The following is a 23,401-nucleotide window of genomic DNA, read 5'->3' on the forward strand; positions in this document are numbered from 1 at the left end:
GGGGCCGGGGCCCGGCATGGATGGCCGCGACTTCGCACCGCCGCCGCATCTGCTGTCGGAGCGCGGGAGCCTGGGCCACCGCAGCGCCGCCGCCGCCGCGCGCCTTGCCCCCACCGGGCCCGCCGCGCAGCCCCCGGCTCACTTCCAGCCCGGAAAGTACTTCCCGTCGCCGCTACCCATGGCTTCGCACACAGGTCAGTGCCGGCCGGGGCGGGCGCGGGAGAGGAGGCCCGGCCGAGAGGTGGGCACGGTCCAGGGGGAATGGGCGCGCGCCCCTCCTCTCCTTGGAGCGTTTGCGGAGCAGCCTTCGGTTTCATTTCCCCGCCGGGGTACCGGTGGCGGGCCCCGAGCCGGATCATCGCGCTTTAGAGCGGCCTTCCCCGGGGTCCCCGGGGTCTTGGAGGGCAGCCCCAGAGCCGGCTAAAAATAAAGGCTTTCCCCTCCTGCCCCCTCCCCCACTCCTTCCTGCAGAAAAACTAAATTCCCCGGAAACCTCATTTCTGCATTCTGAATTCACATCCTTAAGACATTCCGGGGCTGGGACAACGAGGCACTTTCTGCGGGAACAAAACGGCTGTTGTGACTGGGGGCGGGGGGCGCCCTGGCCTGGCGGATTAGGGCGGTGTGTGCGCGGGGTGAGCGTTAATAGGGACTGCTGGTGTAAGACGAGCAAATCCTGTTTCTATATAAAGCCTTGAAGTGTCAGGGTGAGAATGGGTTTGCAGGGGCTGCGTGTGCTTTAACAAGTGCCTCTGGTATCCTGCTAAAGCCGGACAAAGCGTGGCCAGAGCGCGGCCCCGGCTCGCGGCCCGCGGCCCTGGGGGAGGGCAGCGCCGGGCGCCGGCTTGGCTGGGGGCGGCGCGGGGCCGCCTCGGGATTTCGGTGCAGGCGAGTGCGCGGCGACTTTGCTCCAAGAGGAGAGAACGGGGCTGCCCCGCGTTCCTGTCCTCCCGGATCCCCTTCTGGAGAGGGTTGGTCCTTGGCAGGGCTGACCCAGGCCTCCTGAGCAACCCTAACCCCTCTGGGGCGGTTCTGATATCACTGTTGAGCAAGGTCAGAGGAGAAGCAGAGCCAGGTAGTGGGGAGCCAAGGGGCAGCTACTTTGAGGAGACCCTGGAGGTCACTGGCCTTCGCCCGCAGAGTTTGAAGTAATAAGGTTTGGGGCTTGGTATGGGGGCCTGCTGGTCAACCTTGAAGGCCGGCTTGCTTTTGTTTACAGTTTGTTCTAAACATCAGAAACGCTGTTTGCTGCTTTTTTTGGTTTGTTTGTTAATTTGGCAGTAACAGTTATTATTGCTAGCTTGATGAACTGTGAATACTAATAAAATTATATCTGCTTTAATGGGATTACAATTAGTGTGTGGATTAAAACGGATGGAAGACTCGGGCTAGAAGGAAAAATGTCAGAAGGGAGGGCAGTCAGAAAGAAAAACATAAATTTCCTAAAAAGAAAAAAATATGCAAAATTGCTTAATTACTGATGGGCTTTTAGCATTTACAACACGGAGAGGTTCAGAAAGTTAGATGGACGCAGGAGTGGAGGGGCTGGGCTCCCTGGCTCTCTTGGACTCAGCCCTGGGCGAGGTGCCTCGGCAAGGCTGCCCTTCTTTAGCTCTTCCTTGCTGTTCCCTCTTTCTGCCTTTTCTTTTCTCCTCTCTAGATTTATAACTCGAGAGAGGAAACGTACTTGCTTGGGAAATTGGTGATTTAAAAATATCTGTCCTTGCTGTCCCTGAAGTTCAGTGTCTCCCCTGCCCCTGCCTTGACGGTGCTGACCACCCAACTCAGCCCACACTCGGGGGCTGCTCCTCCGGGCTCTGGGCTCTTGCTGGCTGCAGGGACAGTGCAGGCCCCCCATCAGCCCCTTCTCCTGGCTGCCGGCTTGCAGCCCCTGCAGAGGGTGGGAAGGCTGAGCCTGCAGGTTGGGGGATGGGGAGGGAGCAGCTGCACCCCCCCACACACACGCTCTGCGCTAGCCTGGCAGGTAGCAGCGCAGAAACAAGGGTCCGGAAGGGCCCCTGACGCTGAAGCTTCCCCAGGGCTATCCCACGATGGGGAGGCCCAGCCAGGTGGGATTCCCTGTCATTCAGGGCTCCGCTGCCTCCCCTGTCCCCACTCATCCACCCACAGCTTAACCAGGTCTTGGTCAGCCGCCATGTCCCTTTCCTGCTGTTTTTGCCAGATGCAGGCACCACCAAGTCAGGTGGGAATGTGGTCGGGGTGGCCCGGACCATTGTCTTGCTCATTCCAAGTTTGACCACGTGGTTCTTGGAGCAGAGGCCATGGTGGGATTGGAGATACTGGGTGGGCGCTGGCCTGGTCTGTGTCCTTGACCTAGACCCAGCCCTCCTCCCCATACGCAGGGTGCTCTAGAGGGCGCTGGAGGTCCCCAGGGCACCCTCAGAGGGGGGCTGAAGGGCCACGTGTTCCCTGTTCCTGGAGGCCATTTCCACCCCCCTGGGGGACCAGAGAGACCTATTGTGCTTGGAGGTGTCCGACCCATTAGTGACGGAAAGCCTGGCCGAACGGGCATCTAGCTAGAAGCGTCTGCTGCTGAAAGCCTTTTGAAAGCCAGAATATTGTGTTGGTTTTTAAAATGTAGCTACATCAGTTTTTTAAAAGGAATTATACCGCAGATCACTTTGCTTTGGTCTGTATCTATATATGATCTAGTTTAGAAAGGAAAAAAAGTATAATTAAGTTAAAAACATTTTTTTTCCTATTTGTATGCGGATTTCCAAATGGCTAGTTTGGCGGACTTTCTTCCCATTTCCGCGGATGGCCTCCGATCCGCAGGCCAGGCCAAGGCTGCCAGCAGCCCAGCCGCCCCTCCCTGTTCAGACCGCCCCGCTGAAAGGAAAATCTCTCCGAAGCGCCTTCCTCTGTGTCCAGGTCTACCGGGGAGTAGGGTCCAGCCACCAGGGATGGAGTCCCCGGCTTCCCGGGACTCCTCATCCCCGGCTCGGCCACCCACCCGGGCTGAGCCAAGGGGCTCCCTGCCCCCGCCCGCCCGCCTGTGCTGCCCCACCCAGTGCTTTCAAGATGTCAGCTTGAGGACCCTGATGGGACGTTGGGCTCCAGGGTTTCTTCCATTGTTTTTCTAAAAATGAAAGTGCGGGTAGCTTTATCACCGGGCTGTAGGGTTTTATGGTAAAGCGCTGTTCCAGTAACCTTGTCACCACAAGGTGCAATTAAATGTTTGGAATCATTATTTTTAGTGCAGTGTTAGATTTTGTCTCTAATACAGATGGTCTGGAGGCAAAGCTGTGAAATCTAGGGGGGGGAAAAGGAAAATCAACAACGCATCAACCCAAGATTTTTCATCAGCACTACTGCCTGGAGCGGTTGGGGACTGCGCCTCTCCCGGCGTGTTTAAAAAAGAGGCGGCCCGGCCTGGGAGAAGCCGGTCCCCACCCCCTCTTCCGGCCGGTCAGCTCCTGTCCTCCATCCTTCTCTGTCCATCCCCCCTCAGGCCGAGCCTTCGAGAACCACTGGCTCTACCCAAGGCAGGCAGAGGAGCTGGTTTCCGCAGCCTGGCTGTGGGTTGGCTTCTCCTCTCTGCCTCTTCTCTTGTGTCTTTTGGGGCGTAAGTGGCCCGGCCTGGAAGCCAGGTGCCGCGGGCCCCGGGGCGCCGGGAATAAACAGGGCGGCTGGTCCCTTCTGCTGGGAGTACAGCAGACTTCTTCCCTGCTACATGCGCCTCTGATCGCCAGCCTCGAAAAGAAAGAAAGCAAAACACACTGGAGGAGAAAAGATAATTTCCTAGTGTGAAAAGACCCCATCAAAGGTTCCCCCTCCCTCATCATGTGATATTTTTTTGTAAAGAAAAAAATACATTTTTGTAAATACCTCATTAAGTCAATGACACCGTGGTGTTTCTGCAACAGTTACGGCATTAAGTAGGTGTGAAAAGAGTTACTTTCTGAAGATTCTACCCATCCCGCTCTAGAACTGACAGAACCAGACATCAAAGCGGCCGCCCGCTGCAGAGCCCCGGGAATCCGGAATCCGGCGGCCGCGTAGACCAGCCCGGCCACAGCCGCCCTGCCCGCCCCTCCGAAGCCATTTTTGGAATGTGGGTTTTTTCTCAGTGGGGCTTGTGCTGCCCATGTCTGATTATCGCCTATAAGGATACTCCTATAGGAATATTCAGGTCACGTGAGTAATAAAACAAATTAGCCAGCGAGGCAGGGAGCGGCCTCGTACAGATAGCACATCTCCCCTGGAAAACACACGCACCCCCAAACGCTCCCCGGTTATTCTTAGAAATCTCCCTTCTCTGCCTCGAGACTGGGTTCAACAGCCCGCACAGACAGGACCGAACGCATAGGAGTCTGTTAGAATAACACGGATGAGGCTAAAAATACCCCTCAGAAACACACATAAAAAAGCCAAATCCAACAACAGAACGAGCTAAAAATATTCCAGGCTTTGGCAAAGAGCACAGAGTTAAATAAATTATACAAGAGCCATTCATGGGAGCAAGTTGACTTTCTCTCTTACGGGAACTTGGTTCAAGCTAATAAAAATAATAATTTACTGGCCACTGAGCTTTGCATGAGTTTAAATTTAATTGGCCGGGCTTCTGGCATTTGTCACTTCTTGGCGATTAGTGGGCTTGCCCTGGCCTGGGGCAGGGTGGGGAGGCCCCCCCCCCCCAGCCTGGGATCCCTGGAGGCTCAGGACAGTGCTTGCTCAGGAGGAGGGCCTGGGTGCAAGGGCAGGATGCCTGGGAGGCCGAAGGAGGAGGGAGGCTGCAGGGTGTTGGGGGGGGCGGTCAGGGGAGGCAGAAAAGAGACAGGCTAGGTGCGCCTATTTTAATTTGATAAATGATCGTACACCTTTAAGAGTATGTTTTAACAATCAAGATACACTCCAGCAAGTTGATAGGGTGTTCGCTGTCAACTTACATATGTCATCAGAGCGGGCTGTGAGCATAAATAATGTGCCGGAGTGTGCGGGGTGCACGGCAGCCTCGGCGGGAGCTGGGCAGGTAGCACCCCGTCCCCTGGCTGGCGCTTCTCTCTCCTGGTGTCTGCGGTCAGTGGTCGGAGGAGGTTGGGGGTGGGGGACGCTTCGGTGGAGGTCTTTCCTCTCTAGGGAGTTCCCAGGTCTCCCCACCAAAATAAGAGCTCGGTTGGCTGGCTTAGAGAAGCCACTGCGGGAAGACCCGAGGTAGGAACTACAGTGTTGGCTGGTGTCTTCAGGCAGCAGATGTCTACATCCAGCCACTTCCAGGAATGTTAGGTTTCCACCCAGGGATTAGGGTCAGGGTAATCCCCTTTGGTGTCTTCCTCGGTTACTCCTGAGTGTTATTCCTCAGTGGACCGCCCCCGGAAATCCCTGCAGGCCCTCCTAACTCCTAAAAGACTACACTTCCCAGGATACTCCTGGACCAGCTCCAGGGGGCCGGCGGGGGGGGGGGGATTCCCAAGCACCAAGAGAGTGCAGCCAGGGGTGCTGGGAATGAGTGGTTTCCAGGTGGGCAGAGAGGGGCCTTGGTCACCACCCCCCTGGAGCCCCCCTTGCTTGCCTCCTGGGACAGGCCTCTGGGCCCCAGCAGTGGGGAGCTGCCCTGCACTCCTGGATCCTGTGTGGCAGCTGCCTTGATTGGCGTGACCAGAGCCCTGGGGGTTCCCACCAGCACCCCCCTTCCCCCTGATTTCAGCCCACAGTTCGGGCCTTCCTTCAGCATGGCCTTCTCAGAGGGCCCTGGTCTCCTCCTCGAGGGCCAGTGTGGCAGGGAGGCCAGGGCCCTGCCTGGCCCCCTGGCTGGTCTCCGTCAGGGAGTCCCACGAGAAGACCCTTCACAGCTTTGGCGTGGTGCTTTCTCCCAGCCTCATGTCCTCAGTCCTTGCCCGAGCCAGCTCGATCTGCATGCAGCCTGGGAGAGACTTCTGGCAGCTTCTGAGAAGAAACCGTCCCCCAGGGACAGACGCCCTAGGCCCCTCCGAAGGACAGCCTGGCTCATCATCACCTGTCCAGAGAAGGTTCTCAAAGCAGTGGCTGCTGGCAGCCTCCTGGAGGGGTGGCCTCTCCGGGTGCCCCGTGGAGACAGCCCCCCCCCCGCCCCCGCCAGGTCCTCCTGCGGCATCACATTACCTTCTCCACGTGTGGCCTCGGGGTGTCAGGGTGCCCAGCTCGCACCCTGGTGGGCAGATAGGCGACTTGCTCTGATGTCCCCCTACCCCCGCTCGTCCACCAGGGAACAGCTCCCGGGTCTCCGGTCCCCATTTACCTCTGGGGCCTCCTTTCTCACACCAAAGACTGGGGATCGCAACAAAACCAAAGCCTGGACGTGGCTTTGAAACTGTCCCGCAGCCCTGCAGCCCCCCGCCCTCAGCCCCGCCGGGAAAGTGGGCCCTCGGAAGCCGCGCGCGTGGGGCTGCCGCTCCACCTCGGTTCTGACGCTCTGCCCGCTGACGTTTTTATGGGATAATATGCCGTTTAGATCACGCAGGTCTGTTTGACAGTGGGCCGCCCTGTTTGTTGTCGTATATATATCACTGCCTCCCGTGGTCCTGTGAGCGGCTACCGCGGGGGACAGGCCACGGGGGACCTGGGCCGTGCTGGAGGAGCTGGGGGAATGCGATGGCCGCGGGGCCGCGCCGGCCTGGCGGGGAGGTGTCCAGCGCCGGAGCTGGGAGCCAGGGGCTGGCAACCGAGGGCCGCAGCAGCTGTCTGGGCGATTAGGTTCCAGATGGGATCAGCCAGGAAGCGGTTTTTCGTTCTGACCTGGGGTGGGGGGAGGAGGAGGGAGCGAACAGGTGGGTTGGGTTCCCTCCCCCTCTCACCCTCCCCGGCCCCCCAACAAAGAGTCCAGTGTCTTTACATGCAAATGCTTTTGAGGCTGTGGGGGGGACCCACTGTGTGTCTGGAACCGGAAGGAAAGATGAAGCAGCCCCTCCCCCTCCCCAGGGCAGGAACTTGGTTTTCCACTGGAAATTTCCAGAAATGGGGGAGGAGGGGAGAGGACCTGTGTGCTGTCCACAGATGCCTCTAAGCAGCTGGCTGGGGTCCCCAAGGGCGGCCTGGGAGCAGTGCCTTCTTGGGGCACCCCGCCAAGACAGAGTCCTGAGGTGAATTACATCAGGAGGGAACTGCCCGAGCCGTCGTCCCGGGAAGGCAGGTCTTGGCTGGGTCCCTCGGCCTGGCCCTTGGGGAAGCCAGGGGCTTTCCTCCTTGGGACTTCCGTAGGCCACTCCACGGGCGGGCACTGAGTGGTCCCTCCATCGCGGAGGCGCGTGCTGGAGCACTGCCGTGCAGGGTGAGAAGAAGGCCCACTGGGGACGCGGTGGTGGGAGTGGGGTGGGCCTGCGCTGCCGTCCTGCATCCACCCGGCAGCCCGTGTGACAGGCTGCCCCGCAGGCACGGACAGGCCCTGCCTCCTGGCACACACCCGTCCCCACTGTGGGCAGAGGCGGAGGCCCCCCCTGCAGACCCCGACAGGCGCAGCCAGCACGTCAACTGGCTGAGCTCACGTGTGCCCCCGTGCATGCACGCACGTCGTGTCATGCTCGCCTGTGCTCGCGGGCAGGTCTTCATGCTCACCCCCAAGCAGTCTTCAAGGAATCCTGGTCCAGCCCCCCTGGGAGAGCCCGCTGTCCGGTGGCCTGAAAGCGCCCGCTGGTGTGTCTCCACTTCCTGCCACCTGCTCTGTCCTGCGGCTCCGGGGGCCCCTGCCAGGGTGGAGCCCCCTCGGGGCCCTCACTTGCAGGGCTTGGCCCTGGTGAGCTGTGCACCTTGCTTTAGCTCCTTTGTGTCCTCTCGCACTGTGGACATCTGGAGACCCCAGGCCCCCCTGCAGGAAGAGCTCCCCATACGGAGTTCCCACAGTTCCCAGGACTCCGCGTCGGCGCCCAGCCACCCACAGGCCAGGCACCTTCTCACACATCCTGGCTCCGATCTGCAGCTGATTCCACCGGTCCTGGCCTCACGGACTCTCAGAGCCCCCCCCAGGGATTCTGCCAAGAAGTTCTACCCAGGCCCCCCAGCCCTGAATGTGCCCCCACGTTCTGCTCGGACTCCACCTCGCCTTCCCAGGAGGGCCTCCCTGGGCCTCCACCCCATCTCCTGTCCCATGTGCTGTGTGGCTTCCCGGCCCTGACCTCCTGGGTGCCCTGTGCCCCCAGGCCACACAGCAGCCCGGGCCCAGCTCCCCGGCCCAGTGCTGGTGGGGTTGCTGCAGGGTCCTGAGTCTGGGGCATCCTCCATCCCTTCATTCCTGCCAGAGCTGGGCCACCCAGGATGGTGGGGGTCCCGAGGGGGTGTGTGTGCCACGCTTGGGTGGCATGCATGAGCCTGTGGGTATGAGGAGAGCCTTGTCTGGTTTTTCTGCAATTTCACTCCCTCATTGGAGAAAAGGGAAGATAAGAACCGTCTCTGGGAGAACTGACTTAGGGAGAGAGGGGCGGGAGACGCACCAGGGTCCACATTGACCCTGGGTCTCTTCACAAAAAACCTGAGCACGACCTGGGAACATGCATGCTGGCAGTGCCCTCTGCGTGTCCCCAGCCTGTGTGGACACCTCCCGGGGGCCAGGCCAGCATCTCCTCACCGTCCAGAAGCATCTTCTGTCATTGGCAGAGGTTCCCAAGGCATGTATGCTACATTTCAAAGATGTTAGCGCTAAACAGATTGGCAGAGAGCTGTCCCCGTTAGTGTCACACCTGGTGGCAGGGGCTGGGGGCAGAAGCCAGAGGCTTCACTGAGTCCTAGGGCGCTGGCCGGTGAGGAGGGAAGCTGGGGACGGCTGCCCCTCTCCTTTCTGGTGATTGTGGACGGTGGTGCAAGCAGTGACGTTAGGGGGTGGTGGGGGCCGCCAGCCAAAGGAAAGTGAGGGCACCAGAGAGACACGGGAGCAGGGAGAGGCCAGGCACCGTGGGTCTCCCCCCTTGCCCTCCGCGGCATCTCCATCCCAGGCAGGCAGGCCCTTCACGCTGTGCCAGTTTGCCCTCTGGACCTCGGGCCCTGGGATCTGGCTCCTGGTTTTCTGGCTTGACGCCTGGCCTGGGAGGTGTGCATGGCGGGACTGGCCTTGTCCAGGCCTTCTGACAACGGGTGGCCCCTGTTCTGTCCCTTAGGAGCCCGTTAGAGCTGGCTGGACACACACACCTGTACACGTCCCAGCCCCACGATGTGCCCAGAGGCCTGGAGAGAAACTGACTGGTGCCTGTGTCTCGCAGGAGGGCTGCTTCCCAGGGGACAGGCAGGGAGGCACGGGAGGCACCTCCTGGGGGCCCTTCTTCACAGGCTACAGTCCCCCCAGCCCTTCCCCATGGTGTCTGTCTAGAGGCCCTGTGGTCTTGAGGCCTTAGTCAGGCCACAGAGGTAGAGAACGGGTTTTGCCTTCTGAAGCCCGGCGCTGGGGTCCTGCTGTCCTCCTCCCAGCTGGCTTTTGCTTCTGGGGGCCGTAGGCCTGGGGGCTTGGCATATGTGTCTGGGGCTTCTCACCGGGTTTGACATCATGGGGATGGAGGTGGAGACCCTGGGTCTGGGCAGGGCGGCCTGCGAGTCCCGAAGCCCCACAGACGGTCTCTGGAGACCACAGGGAGTGGAGCAAGGCCAGAAGCAGGATGGCCCCAGGGGCCTTGGGCAGATGACCTGGGGCAGGTCCCGGGGCGGGTCAGTGGGGGTGGGGGGTAATGCTTCTCTGAGCATCTCTCTTACCTCTCATTTCTCTGTGTGAGCGTGAAGGGACGCTGGCGGGACAGGTCCCAGGACTCTGGCCCTGAGCCATGAGTGGGCCTGGGGTCTCTCCTCTCCCTGTGCATCTGTCCCGGCCCACCCGCCTCATCCTTGGCCCCCCAGCCCTCCCCCACCGTGGATGTGCCCTGCAGGGCCTTAGCGGGACTTCCCAGCCAGCCTCCTTTCTGCTTCCCCTTGTCTGTACCCCCAAACCCTGACCCCAGACAGACACCCGTGCCCAGATCTGTGGTGGATTTGGGCCAACGAGAGTGAGGCTCAGCGAGGACAGAGGAGCTGGGGAGACCCCCAGGGAGGAAGTCTTGCGGAAGGGGGAGGGTCACCCACCCACAGCGGGCTGGCTCTGTCCTCTGCTGCTCAGATCTTCACTGAGCACCAGAGGCCCGGAAGCTTTGAGGTCAGCGCCGGCCTCCCTCTCTCCTTCCTCCTTTCCTTCCTTCCCTTCGTCCCTCCTTCCTCTGGCTCTCCGTGGGCAGCCCCAAAGCTGAGCCTGTCTGCTAACCTGACCTGTGCACATCTGCTGGGAGGTCCCGCGGGGCTGCCGGCCGCCCCAGCCTGGCTGTGTGGTAGCCCCAGGTGGCGGTGGGTGGGAGGTGTGTGTCCTCTGGGGGCATCCCAGACTCCCCTTCTCCTCCACCACCCACCTGCCTCAGGGGGAGCCTGGAGCTTCTGGTGGTTTCTGGAACTTCACACCCCCTCTGCCCCCACCCCAGCCTGCAGCACATCTCACTGAGGTCCTTCTCCACAAACCCTCCTGTGCCAGTCCTGCTCGGCCCCTGTCCCTGTCCCTGCACCCCTGTAGCCTTTGCGCATGTGCTCAGGAAGCTATCTTGCACTCAGCAGGGCACCCCCCCACGCCTGCTCCGCAGCTCTCCCTGGGGCCCTGGCGGCCGGCAGGTGGTGGGTTCAGGACCTGGGCGGGACGTGAATATGGTGAGGGCGGAACTGCGGCTCCCACCCGCCTTTTGGCCTCAGCAGTGGCACCCTGTAGGAGGGTGACAGCAGATGGCTTTGTCCCTGGCCAGTGTGCACGGGAGGGGGGGAGCTGGACTCTGGCGCCCGCAGGACTTGCCGGGTCTGCCCAGTGGGGCAGCCGTCCTGCCCACTAAGCTGTGTGCCCCAGCCACCCCGGCCAGCAGGTCACTCATGGGCACTTTGCCTGAAGCCAGTCCCCTTTTTGAGACTTTTTGCATCCCTTTGGGTCTCCTAAAAATAAGCTTTTAATTTATTTTAAATTAACATTAGAATTAAATCTAAATTAAGTTGTAATGCATCTTTAGGCCAGCTCTTAAAAAGTCCTTAATGTGTGTGAATACAGATGAGATTGAGAAAAGTCGGGAAGACGTGCATGAGGCTACCCCGTCCTTCATAACCTGTTGTAGACTTGATGACAAACGCCGACGGAAGTCCGAAGTGATGAGGTTCAAAGGGCCCTCGAGTGGGAGATGGGCAGACGGTCCTTGGAGTGCCAGACAGACGCAAGGGAAGGGGGCCAAGACGAGACCCCATACAGGGACCTCCGTGGCTGCTGGTGCCTGCGGTGGGCAAGGGCTGAGGTGACCTTGGGCTGGGCTAGAAGGGATGCTGGCTCTGGGGCTCGGGGGCTGAGGGTGCACCTGTGTCTGTCGCCAGGGTCAGGAGGCTGCCGTCTAGCCAGGGCGGAGCTGGGGGGACTTCCCACATAAACCTGGATTTCTGGCTTTTCTGCAGAAGCGGATCTGTGCCGAGTTGCTGACTCCCCCCCCCCCCCCCCATCCTTCCTGAAGGTTCCTTCTTTGCTCTGGGCTCCACTGTAAATGCAGCAAAACCCCTCCCCACTGACATTCCATGGTTTCTCCATGTATTAGTTACAAATTGTCCCAAACTTGCCAGCTTAAAGCAGCAAACATTATCTCCTACTGTCTGTGGGTCAGGAATCTGAGTCAAGGTGTCGGCCAGGGCTGCGGGCATCTCAAGGCTCGGTTGTGGAGGGACCCCCCTTCCAAGCTCCCCCACATGGCTGCCTCGGTTCCTTACTGGTGGCTGACTGGGATGACCGTTCTGTAGAAGCGAGTCTAATCCCGCCCACACTCAAGGGGAGGGGATTACATAAAGGCATGAATACCAGGGGTCAGGGGTCATTGGGAGCCCCACTCAATCTGGACCCCTCTTGAGGCTCTAACTGCCCTGGCATGCCCACTGCTCTCCTCCAGCTGCTGGCCCGCTGGAGGCCCTGGGGGTTGTGCCCTCCCCCCCACCCACACTCCCGGGCTGCCTGCATGGGGCCTGGCCAAGCCGCTGGAGAGCTCCCTCCCTCTCAGCCTCTGTCCCCTCTTGTCCTGCTCAGTCCCCTCCTTGCTTCACAACCCTGTCATCACTTCCTCACGGCGACCCCACCCTGGCTTGTCCCCCCTGAAAGCCTGCTGCCTGCTCCATGGAGGGCCCCAGACAAACGTGGGCCTGCTCCCCTGCGGGCCGGGCACCATCTGCGGGAGCGCGGCATCCTCGGACCACCTGTGAGATGTCCGCTTCGAGACGTGCCACCAGCAGGCCAGCAACTTGGCCCCAAAACAGCCTCGAGGACAGTGCAGGTCACTGAGAGATCCAAGGGCCATTGTTGGAGGCCAGGGTGCCTGGCCTGTGGTTTCCTCCGAGTCCAGGCTGGGCCGCGGTGAGGGGGGGCAACCCCGCACTTGGCGGGCACTCTCAGCCATCATTCGTCTGATGAATGAGCCGGGTTACAGCTTCACTGGGCGGCAGAGCCCAGGGCTCAGGCCGAGGCTCGGGTGGCAGGGATGCGGCACTGTGAGGTCTGGGCAGCACTTTTCCTGCTTTTCCTGAACCAGGCGCCTGCCCTGGGGATGTCAGCAGGGGCCCTGGGCTCACCTGGTCCCCCCCCCACCCCGCCCCGGCCCCCCTGGAGCCAGTGCAGGTCCAAGGCAGACCCTGGACAGACTTGCCAGCCCCTGGGTCCGCCTGAGGAGTAGGGAGCTGGCCCTGGGCCCGGCCACTGGACAGGTAGCCCAAGGTCATGGAGCATTTGTGGCCTCTCGACCCCCTGAGGCTGCGTGTGAGGGCCCTTTCCAGACAGCCCCGCACAGAGGCCCCTCCCTCCTTCGGCAGCAGAGTCTTTTCTGCACACAACGCTTGCTCGGAGCCCAGGCTGTGAATTGGGGTGAGGGGATCAGCCCTTAGGCTCAGGGACAAGTCCCCTGGGGCAGACGGGGTCCAGGTGGCAGAGCTCAGGGAGACCACTTGCTTGCCCTGTGGTCACATGGAGAGTAACGGGAGCACAGGCCTCAGGGCTGGAAGCCCAGGGCTGGTTCTCTGCCCCAGTGCCTCCAGCCCTGGCCCCTTGCAGGCCCCAGCCCTTGGGGAGCCAGGGAGCATAGGGCTAGACACTGCTGAGTTTTCCCTCCGGTGGAAATTCCTGTGGGGCTGCCCCAGGCCGGATCCCCCATGGGCTCCCCTGGGCTGGCCTTCAATCTGGCCCCATTCTGGGGGCCACCCCTCCCACCTCAGGGCTGCTCCTCTGTCCTGGGGTCTCAGGTCTGTGAGCTGTGGTCCCCCCACGCCCAGAGCTGCTCTTCTCGCATCTCAAGATTCCCCGGAACACCACAGTTTCACCTCTGAGAAGCGAGGTTTCCTTTCTCCTTAGGTTTGCTGTTTCTAGAGAGAATACCTTCCCTCTGTACTGCTAAGGGAGTGGGGCAGCTTGTCATGCTAGCCGCACTGTTAGAAGAACTACAGAGGTGCAGACAGCCCACAGGGCACGCTCCATCCCGCGCCCACGTGTGCCTGCTGCCCTGCGAGCACTGTGGGCTGAGCACCGTGGGCCAGACGAGTCTGCGCCTCCTGCCAGGAGCCAGTGGCAGCCCCGGGGGGAGCCAGGCCTTTTCCTGCTTCTGGCCCCGGGGACTGAGAGGCCATGGGGAAGGCAGAGGGGTGGCCCGTCAGAAGTTCGGGCTCCCTGGAAGTCTCTGCCAGGAGAGGCCCCGGGCCCTGCCGTTAGGAGTGTTGGGTGCTGGGCAGGCCCAGATCCAGGCTCCCTCCCCGGGCCCCCTGGGGATTTGGTCTCACTGGAGGCTCTTGGGCGAGTCACCTTCGGCTCTTTCAGCAGGACACCTTCAGGCCTCCACGCGGCTGAGGGCTTAGGATTGGCAGGCTGCCCCAGGGCCCCCCTTCCCTGCCCACTCCCACCCCCTACCCCTCACCCCTGCCCAGCGATGCAATCTCGCTGAGGAATAAACAGCATTTTTCGTTAATTAGACCCCTGCCTTTCCTCGATCTCCCTCCCCCCCGCCGTCATCTCTCACATCCCACAGAGCATTTGCTGGCTCTCACGTGCGCATCATGACTTCTGTCTGGGTCCCCAGGCTCTCCTGCACGGGGGTGCTCCCTGGCTCCTGCCCTTCCTGCTGGACTGCCCTCTTTCAGGGAAGCATACCACCCCGGCCATGAGCAAAGCCCTGCAGCTGAGAGGCCCCCTCCTAAGCCGGCCCCTTGCCAGGGCCCACCGGTGGCTGCATTCCGACCAGGCCTGAGGCAGTACCGGCTTCCGAGGGGAGTCGGGGTCAGGTGGCCTCATCTTGGTGTCCCTCTGGCCACCCCACTTTGCCCACAGCCCCTGCTCTCTGGGGCACCCGGGTCAGCCCATCACTGTTGCTTTGTTCTCCATCAGGTTGAATTGCTGGGACCCTGGACTCACCCGGGGCCCACCCCTGACCCTGGACCTCTTCTGTGGGGGCCAGATGGGTGTTTAGTGGCTTGGAGGCATGGCTGGGTGGTGAATGGAGGGCCCTGCGCGGGGTCTGGCTGGGCTTCATAGAGGAGGCTGGGTGCAAACTGAGCCTTGAGAGATGAAAGAGTGGGGAAGGGACGTGTTCTCCCAGAAGGGGCAGCCCTGGAGTATGAGCCCCAGTGTGGTTGGATCGAACCGTACCAGCAGGAGTTGTCGGGGAAACAAGCACAGAAAGTTGGCCCTGGCAGCAGGGACCCACAGAACTTCTTAAGAAAGTGGGTACTGGTCTCTGGAGTGACCTGTGGCAGTCTCAGGTCCCCCTCCTGACCTCACGCCAGGACACTGCAGCCGGAGCCAGCCCTGTTCTGGGAGTCAGGCCCTTGGTCCCTGGTCCTTCTCAGGCACAAGGGAGCAGAAGCTGGCCTGAGTGCTTGCAGTGGCCAGGAGGAGCTCTCCCAGCCCAACATGGTAGCTGACCCCATGGCTGGAGGTCATGACCCAAGGGTGCACAGCTGTCCCTGCCCACTGCCCCGCCACCACGGAGCTCACCGACACACACCAGTGCCTGTCCCGCGGGGTGCCTGGCTCAGCCTGTAGCCTCGTGAGGGGTCTTTGGGATGGGTCTTCGGATCCCTCCACGCCCACCCAACCCAGTCCAACCTTTGGGCCTTGTGGCTGGACCTGGGGCGGGATGCGGGGTATCCTCTGAAGGATCTTGCCAGCCATCCTCCCCCTGGGAAGACGTGGTGCCTCTAAGTGCCCCACCCTGACCCCGCCGGCCTCCAGGCGGGGCGAGAGGTTTATGAACCCGCGGGAGCAAGAGGCCGGACTCGGGGAGGCTTCCGTCCGGCTCCGGGCGCCAAGGGAAGCGCCTCTCTGCCAGCACGCTTGGGCGGTGGGGTGAGGAGGCTGGGACCCCGGCAGCTGCGGCCCACATGCCCTCTGCTCCATGGCCGGCACGCAGGCCAGCGTACGAAGGTGGGCTCCAGGTAGGGGTGGGCTCCAGGTAGGCGCCAGAGGGACACCAAGATGAGGCCACCTGACCCCTCCAGGACAGGGACTAATTGTGTACCTTGGTCTGGGGGTTGTGACTACCTGTAAGGGAGGGATAATCGGATGGATGGATGGATGGACGGACGGACCCCCGGGATGGAGGGTTGCACAAGATGGTAGTGAGCCTGACCTCAGGTGGCCTTCATCCAGCACCTGCCTCCCACCCCTTAGTTTCTCCCGCTGTGCCAACGTTCAGGCGTCTGCCCGATGCAGACAACGACATCGTCTTCATGGGGTTGTCTAGTGTCAGGCTGTGCAGGACGCTACGGCTGGGTCCTCTTGGCGGATGGGGGAGGGCTGGCCAGCAGGGCAAACTCAGCACCCACAGGCATGGAGCCTTCCATCGGGGTCCATCCTGTGCTGGCGTGACCCCAGCAGACCAAACCCTGTGAGCAGATCTGCCTGGCCTTCTGTCTGCCCGCAGCTAAGATGGGGCATGCCCAGGGGAAGCTTGAGGGGCTGGGGGCCTGGGCCCAGGGCACAAGGGGCAGAAGAGCAGCGTCTAGCCCACCAGCGTCTAGCGCACCACCCCCGTGCGGCTGCTGCCTCCAAGACGGTGGGAGGGGAGCACCGTGCTTCAGCCAAGGCCGCCCTTACAGCTGCGGCATTCAGGGGTGGTGTGACCGGCCCTGCCCACCTCCCCACACCTCACCCCCACCCCGTCGGCCACCTGCCTGCCCTCAGGAGTGTCCTGGAGGGGGAGGTGCTGGGTGCCCGCCGGGAGAGCGTGAGGGAAGGAAGGCTGCGTGAAGAGCAGGAGGGAGCAAAGAGGGGGCGGCCCTCAGCCGCTGCTGCCCAGACCCCCTGGCCGAGGGGCCCTCTGAGTCACCATCAGCCTCGAGTCCGAGGGCCGCCCCTTGGCCCAGCCAAAGGACTAAATTTACCCTTTTAATAAGAACCAGACTTATATCCGATTTTCCTTTTCTTTTATTAGTTCTGGGCTGTTGGTGGTTGGGCCTCCCCTGTCATCTTGCCTCCACGTTTGTCGGCTGGGTGGCTCAGCGACCACAGAATTTTCCTATTATGGCCTGAGAACCGCTGCCTTTGGGCCAACCCGGGCTTCTGGAAGGCTCTCCTGGGCCATTGGAGAGGGGCTTCCCATGTGACATGCTCATGTTTCTGGGTGGGTGCCCCTCACCCTGGGCTGCCCCCACCTCCTAGGGCTGGGCTGGCCAGGAGGCCCCCCATGGCTTCACATTCCTGCCTCCTCTGTTTCTCTGTCCCTCCTCTCTCCCCGCGCCTGTGTCAGGCTCCTTGTCTTGTCCAGCCACCATCTCGGAGTTGTGGACTACAGCCGGGATCGTTGGGAGGAGCGTTCAGGGACTCCTAGGGCCGCGGTGGTGGACAGCTAGCTTGAGGCAGGGCAGGGCCTGCATCTGGCAAGACTGAGTGAATGGTGCTGGACAGGCCAATGACTTGGGGCTGCCAGCTTGCAGCCAGAGGGGGCTGCCCCAGGTCTGGACGATGCGGGGATCCTGGAGAGGCTGCCCAGCAAGGCTGGCCTTGCAGGGGGTGTCCCCTATCAGAGAGGGCTTTGTGCCAGCTGAGCCACTTCTCCGCTGCAGGGGAGGGGGGCTGCATGTGGAGAGGCGGGCCTGGCCACGTGGCCTTCCAGCTGTCCCCGGGCATGCACACAACTCCTGGAGCTACAGGTGGCTGGGGGCTGAGCAGCTGGCCTGGGGAGGGGGCCTACTCCCGAGCAGCATGGGGTTCAGGCGTTGGGGGTGTTGGAGCTATAGTTTGGTGCAGACTAGAGGCTAGGATTCCCTTCCACCACTAGTGAGCCTGGACGCGCCCCCACCTCCCAGGCTGGAGGAGGAGTCAGGCAGGACCCAGGCAGCCTGCTGCCGGCTCCCATGTCACCCTGGGGGCAGACAGAACGGAAGGCCGGGAGCCTCTTCCAAGGGCTGGGCCAGCGAGGGGACCAGTTTGGTGGGAGTCTGATGCTGGGAAGCAGGTCTTTGAGGCCCCTCCCACGAGAACCAGGTCGGCCACGCAGTGCATGCTCAGAGCCACGTGTCCAAACTGTTAGCCACGAAGCCACGCCCAGACACACCACACATGCCCACACACCACCACTCTGCCGCTTCTGTGCCCCTTGCACGTGCGTGTGTGCGAGCATCTCGTGCCCAGGCCAGCGGTGGAGTCCAGCCCAGCCAGGACCGTTCCCGGGTGGATCTGGGAATCAAGCCTCCAAACTCGAGCACACCCAGAGCGGGCCCTGTGGGCAACAGTGTGGCACGGCCTCTGAGGGCCCTGTTGTGGCCGTCCCAGAGCAGCCTCTCCCTCCAGGGCCCGGTCTCCCCATCCTTGTCACCCTCCCCCACCTGCTCTCCAGCAGGCTGGGCCGAGGCCTCTCCATCATCGTCCATCAGGACCAAGGCTGGACCCCAGCAGGACACTCTCCTTCCTTGCTCCCTGTCCTGGAACGAGAGGGGTGTGGTCAGGTCCATGCAGTGGCTATGCATTCCTCCTGCCTCCTCTTCTCAACAGCTCCCTCAGGGCCAGGTTCAGCACAGGAGGGACACTCGGGGGCAGACCTCCCATCCCTCCAGTGTCTCAGCTGCCCCTGGTGTGCTGGGGGAGACCTAGGATGGCCCCAAGGGAGTCGGGTGTCCCCAGTGTCCAGGTGAGCCCTGCAGGGCCTGAGGGAGGTGGGGAGCCCGAGCAGTTATGAGTGGGAGGGTGGGAGCCCTGGGAGTTCCGTGTCAGCAGCCAGTCAGCTGGGCTCCGAGAAGCTACAGGGGCCCTGAGGGCCAGAGAGGCCTCACTTCTCAGGAACGGCTACAGCCGTCCTGGCCTTTTCTTCACAACACATCTCGGTTTCCAGAAAGGGAGGATGCTGTCCCCGTGGCTCACTCAAGGCAGAGCAAATGCTCATTCTGCCCAGCTCTCCGAGGCCCTTCTGTCTGTCCATCTTTCCGCACCTTCTGCTCCCTCCGCCCTCAGCCTGGGGTCACAGTGAGGAGACAGGCTTCCTGGTGACCCCACCGTAGGACAGCCTAGTGCAGAGGTGGGGTCTGGACGGAGAGGGTGGTGCAGGGGCCCTGTGGGCACCCGGCCTCCCGGGCCCCCAGGCCTGGGGTGTACTGGCACGCCAAACTCGGGTGCATGGCCCAGGGCCACCCATGTTGCTGCCGGTCGGTCTCAGTGGCCCCTGTACTGGCGGCTCCCCCAGCCCCACCTGTGCTCTCGGCCATGGCAGGGAGGCCTGGCAAACAGGTCGGTGGTGGAAGACCCAGCTGTTCTCCGTTTTGCCTGGCCACGTGGGGCCCCTGTGCCAGAGCCGATGCAGCTCGGTGCTGCCTGCCTCCTGCTTGCGTCTCTGCACAGAAGCCTGCGGGCAAACGATGGGCTGGGCGCTCACTTGAGATTCTCGGGGTGCTCAGGGCATTCCAGCCCAGCTCCCATCCAGTGGGGCAGCTATGAGGGAAGCGGCCACCACCGCCAGGGGCCAGGGACGGCCTGTTTCCCAGTCCGGGTTTTCTGGGCCTTGGGGCCTGGGGTCAGATGGGGCTCGGGGTCGGGGCTGTGCCTGAGGAGCCAGGCCCTGGGGGATGGGGTGTCAACCAGCCCTCCCGGGCACACTGGCCACTGGAGTAGTTTTCTCAGCCAGCCCGGCGCCCAGGCCAGGCCTCCGTGGGGTACGAGGCAGAGCTCGGGTGGTGCTGGAGCTGGAGCCCTGTGTCTGGGGGTGCAAACCCCAGCTTGGGCTGGCCAGGCACCGGAGGCTGTGCGGAACGTGCGGTACAGAGCAGTCTGCGTCTGGCCCTGCGGACACGTCACCCCGCCTCCAGGCCCCTCTCTAAGGTCGTTCTGTACATGTGCCGTCTCTGCGATGAGAACTGATCGAGAATCCTGGGGAAGCGGCCACCTGGGCCGTGCACGCTGGAGGGCTGGGGCAGCCTCAGAGTGGACGGGCCTCGTTCAAACCCCAGCCGAGGTACTTGGGACCACGGAGCCCAGACGAGCAATGCCCCAAGGCAGGCCTGCTGTTCGGGACTGCGTGAAAGCAGGTAGTGTGAGGTTTGTAGAGCTTCTGGTCTGAGAGGGGCCAGTGCGGATGGCTCCAGGATTGGGGCTCCCAGCTGGGGGCAGGGCTGTCCTCACCGAGCACCTCTCTGGCCTCCCCTGCTGCTCTGGGCTCCCTCTGTCCCTTCCCAGGCTGGTGCCTGCAGCAGCAGTCCATGGGCAAGGACCCTGCCAAGAGGAAAGAAGCCTTCAGCCCAGTTCTCGGCCAGACTTGGCCACGAGGCTCCAGCCCTGGCCAGGGCCCAGGCCGCCTCTGCTCACGCACTGTCTGGGGCTGGCTACTGGTTGGCGGGAGGGGCTGGGGAGGCGGCAGCCAGGTCTGCCCATGCCACTGCTGGCCAGGCATGTTGCCATCTCCAGACTCCTTGGAGGTGGAGGTGACAGTGAGAGCCAGCTCCAGTAGGGGAGGCTCCGGGGGCCATCAGCCCGCTCCCCGCCACCCGGCACTGCAGCCCACTTGGCGAGGCCTGCAGGACCTTCAACTGCGTCCAAGCTGCCAGGCCAGGGTGTCAGGGAAGAGACTGAACCCTTCTGAGCAAGGATTGTGGAGCCCTGGGGCACAGGCTCCAGGCCGGGGGGACTGGCCTGTGGGTCAGGGGGTGTGGGAGCCCCTGGCAGGACCTGGCACTACAGATTGGGATTTTAGGAGGGAGTCTCTTGGGGGGCTCAGGGCATGGGGTGGTGTCTGTGTGTGCAGCAGGGGTGGTGGGTGTCCCCTGTGGCACTGCATCAGGACGAGGGCACGTGTGTCTGGGGCACTGTGGTGGCTCTTTGGGCCTGGGGTCTCCAGTGACCCCAGCTTCCTTCCTTGTGTGCATTTTACAGTGGAGATGCGGACATCATATTTGCATGATGAGGCTCTTTTGTTTCCACATGAAAGGGAAAAAGCAGAGGGAAGGCCCCCAGGTAGATGGCCTGAGCACCAGGCCTGGAGACCTGGACACAGAGCAGCAGGGGTGGCCCAGAAGGCCAGAGGGTGGGGGAGGGGCTGGGCTGGCACGCTGTCCTACCCCCTACATTCCCCACGCTCTGGGGCATGGGTCCCTTCCTTGGACTCTGAGAAACCAGCTCTCTGAGGGTCCCCAAGAAGGTCTCCTCGGTCAGGAGACAGGCTGTGTGGGGCAAGGTCAGCCACAGGCCCCGGGGGCTCTGGCACAGGGGGAAGCACCACCTGTCATTGGTGCGTCCCCTGCTCCATGGAGCCAGGACCAGGGGCTGGCTGAGCTGAGGTGCTGCCCCCCCCCACTCCTGTGCAGTGGGACCCCTTTCTGGGATGGCATCAGAACAGGGCACCCATGAGAGTCTCTACCCAAGGCCGGGATCAGTCTCCCGGGAGAGGGCCGTGATGTCCTGGGACCTTCCCGACCCGGATTTCAGCTTCGGACTGCCCCCCCGGGCCTCAGGCCTGCTCCCCATCTGTCCCTGCCCCAGGTGGGTGACCCTTGGGGCCGTGGTGGTAGGTCTTCAGAGCTTGCCTGCCGCCTCTGCGGGAGCACCCAGAGGTGGGCCACCCTGTGAGGGACCCCCGCCAAGCCTCAGCTTCCCTGCACCGGAGGGCCAGAGGGCCCAGTAGGACTTGGAGTTGCATTTCCCGCCCAGCCTGGGGTCTGGCCTGCCGCCTCGCCCCTGCGGTGTGGGAGAGCGCAAGGTGCGGGCTTCTCAGGCCGAACTCCTGGAGAAATCCTTTATCCAGACCCGACTCTTGGACTGGGTTGCTTCCCACCGTCCCGGGAGGAGCAGAGTGGGAGGGACTTCCCTGGGAGGGTGCGGGGGTGGGAAGCCCTGGGAGCCTCGGCCGGCCTGGGCGAGGCAGGAAAAGGCCTGCTCATCCCCCAGGCATGGCCCCCCCAGGGTCCCTGGAGCCCAGCGGAGGCCGCCCTCCCACTCCTGCCCCTCCACCCGAGGCCCCTGGAGGCCCACACTTCCCTTCCCAGCCCAGAGTCCCCTCCCCTGGCTGGACGCCTGTGGTCTGGCTGCGGCCCATGGCAGTCCCAGCCCTGCGGTCCGGGAAGTCCCTGGCTCCTGGGCACCTTCGTCCCCTGCCCCTGGGTCCTGTCAGGGTCTCTGTGCAGCCTGACACCCACCACAGAGATCAGCATGTAGCCCGGTGCCCCCACCAGCACTCACAGCCCTGCATCTGTGGCCTACGCCAGGAAAGGCCCCTTTCCTCCGTAATATCCCATTCACTCACTGGCGGGGCTGGAGGCCTACAGGGTCCCCACCGGGGCAGCCCCTCCCTCTCCCCTGCTCTGGGCCCTGCCTCCTCTGTGCTGAGTCACCCCGTGTCTGGGAAGCTCCCAGGGCCACGCCAGGCTGGATGAGGAATCACAAATTCACAAATTCCCTCTGCCCCCCGGGCTGGGAAACAGCTGCCCTGACTCACCTTGGGCAGGGCCTGCAGCCTCTGGGGACCCCCAGGGCCCCTGCAAAGCCCACCGGGCCCCTACACTCAGCCCGACTGGGTGGTGAGCCCCCAGGTCCCCACTCCCCATCCCCTGGAATGGTCCCCAGCCAGGCTCACTACCCGTGGAACAGGTGACAAGGTGCTGGCAGAGCGGGGCGCTCACAGTGGAGCCCCAAACCACCCCCAGGCCCGGGGAGCTGCTCCTCGAACTGCGGTCTGTGAGCGCAGATGCCCAGTCGGCGTGGAAATCCAGGGAGGCTCGCTCAGCCTGGCCATGGCCACTGGATTTGGGCAGAGGGGAGGCAGTGGCGAGGGTGCTGGTGGACCTGGAGGGCCACGAGGCCAGCTACCGGGGGAAGCGCAGAGGGTCTGGGAGGCAGATGACTGTGCGCCTGCCTGTCGGCCCTACCCCGGCCGAGCCCGAGAGACCCTGGCGGCTGTGAAAAGCGGGTCCTCACTTCCTCCTCAGGCTTCTCTCATCCTTTCCTCTGAGGCCTTCGTTTCGGTCTCGCTCACCTGGGACGGGGCAGAGGAGTCCGTCGGTTGGACCTGGGGGAGAAGGTTAAGGACCCCACTGTGGGGAGAGGCCCGTCCCCCCCGTGCTGCCCGGGGGGTGGGCAGAGGCTGCGGGGCTCGAAGACCTGGGGCAGGGCCTCTGCTGACGCTGGAGCTCTCTGGGAGGTGTGGGCAAAGCAGTCTGGCAGGTCTGCCCCGGCAGAGGGACCAGGGCCTGGGAGAAAGGGGCCCTGCCTCAGAGGAAAAGCCCCCTCCCCCCCGCAGACCAGCTTGTTCCCCAGGGACACAGTGCTTGGCATCTGGCTGCTGGGGGGCGGGGGGCAGAAGTGCAAACGGTCACGGGAGGGCACCAGACCCCGAGCACGCCTGTCGGGCAGGGCAGGCGGGTTCTCCTGCCGGAGGCCCCTCGGCTATTTGAAGACAGAAGCCCCGGGAGTTGGGGGCTCGAGAGTCAGCACCGGGCAGGGCTCCCTGGGGGGTTGCCCTGCCCAGACTCACTCTTGCCCCCCCACCCCTGTGTCCACAGCCGGCAGCCGCCTGATGGGGAACTCTCCGGCCTCCTCTTTCATGGGCAGCTTTCTCACCGGCAGCCTGGGCTCCGCGGCCCCCACGCACCCCAGCGGCCCCGCCCCAGCCCCCTCGGAGCAGGCCTACCGCACCTCCCACCCCGCCACCTCCCAGATCTGGTTCTCCCACTCCCATGAAGGTAAGTCCGGGGCGGGGGCGAGAAAAGGGGCTCCCCTGCTGTGGCCTGCGGAGGAAGCCCCCACGGGGGAGGTGGTAATTGGTTGGAAACAGGGTGGGGGGGAACCAGGCCATGGTCCCAGCCAGACGTGCAGCACAGATGGGCAGAGAGGGAGGGAAGGAGGTGGGGCCGAGGGGGCTCTGGGGGAGCCGAGGAAATGTGGAGCACAGCTGGGCGGGCCGGGGCCGGGCTGCACCCTCTGCCTGGGGCTGCACCCACCTCCCCA

The 23,401-nt window shown here is 62.9% G+C and overlaps 1 protein-coding gene across 1 annotated transcript in view; it reads left to right on the top strand.

The window, feature by feature from the left end:
* The first annotated feature begins 6 nt into the window (after positions 1-6).
* Positions 7-23,401, top strand: part of BAHCC1 (BAH domain and coiled-coil containing 1) — a 56,615-nt gene continuing 33,220 nt past the window's right edge. The window contains 2 exon segments of the mRNA XM_034640162.1: positions 7-194; positions 22,957-23,136. Of these exon segments, the coding sequence (XP_034496053.1) occupies positions 17-194; positions 22,957-23,136 (358 nt within the window). The 5' untranslated portion in view covers positions 7-16.

This window comes from Ailuropoda melanoleuca, chromosome 13 (assembly GCF_002007445.2).
Source record: "Ailuropoda melanoleuca isolate Jingjing chromosome 13, ASM200744v2, whole genome shotgun sequence".
Taxonomy (NCBI): Eukaryota; Metazoa; Chordata; class Mammalia; order Carnivora; family Ursidae; genus Ailuropoda; species Ailuropoda melanoleuca.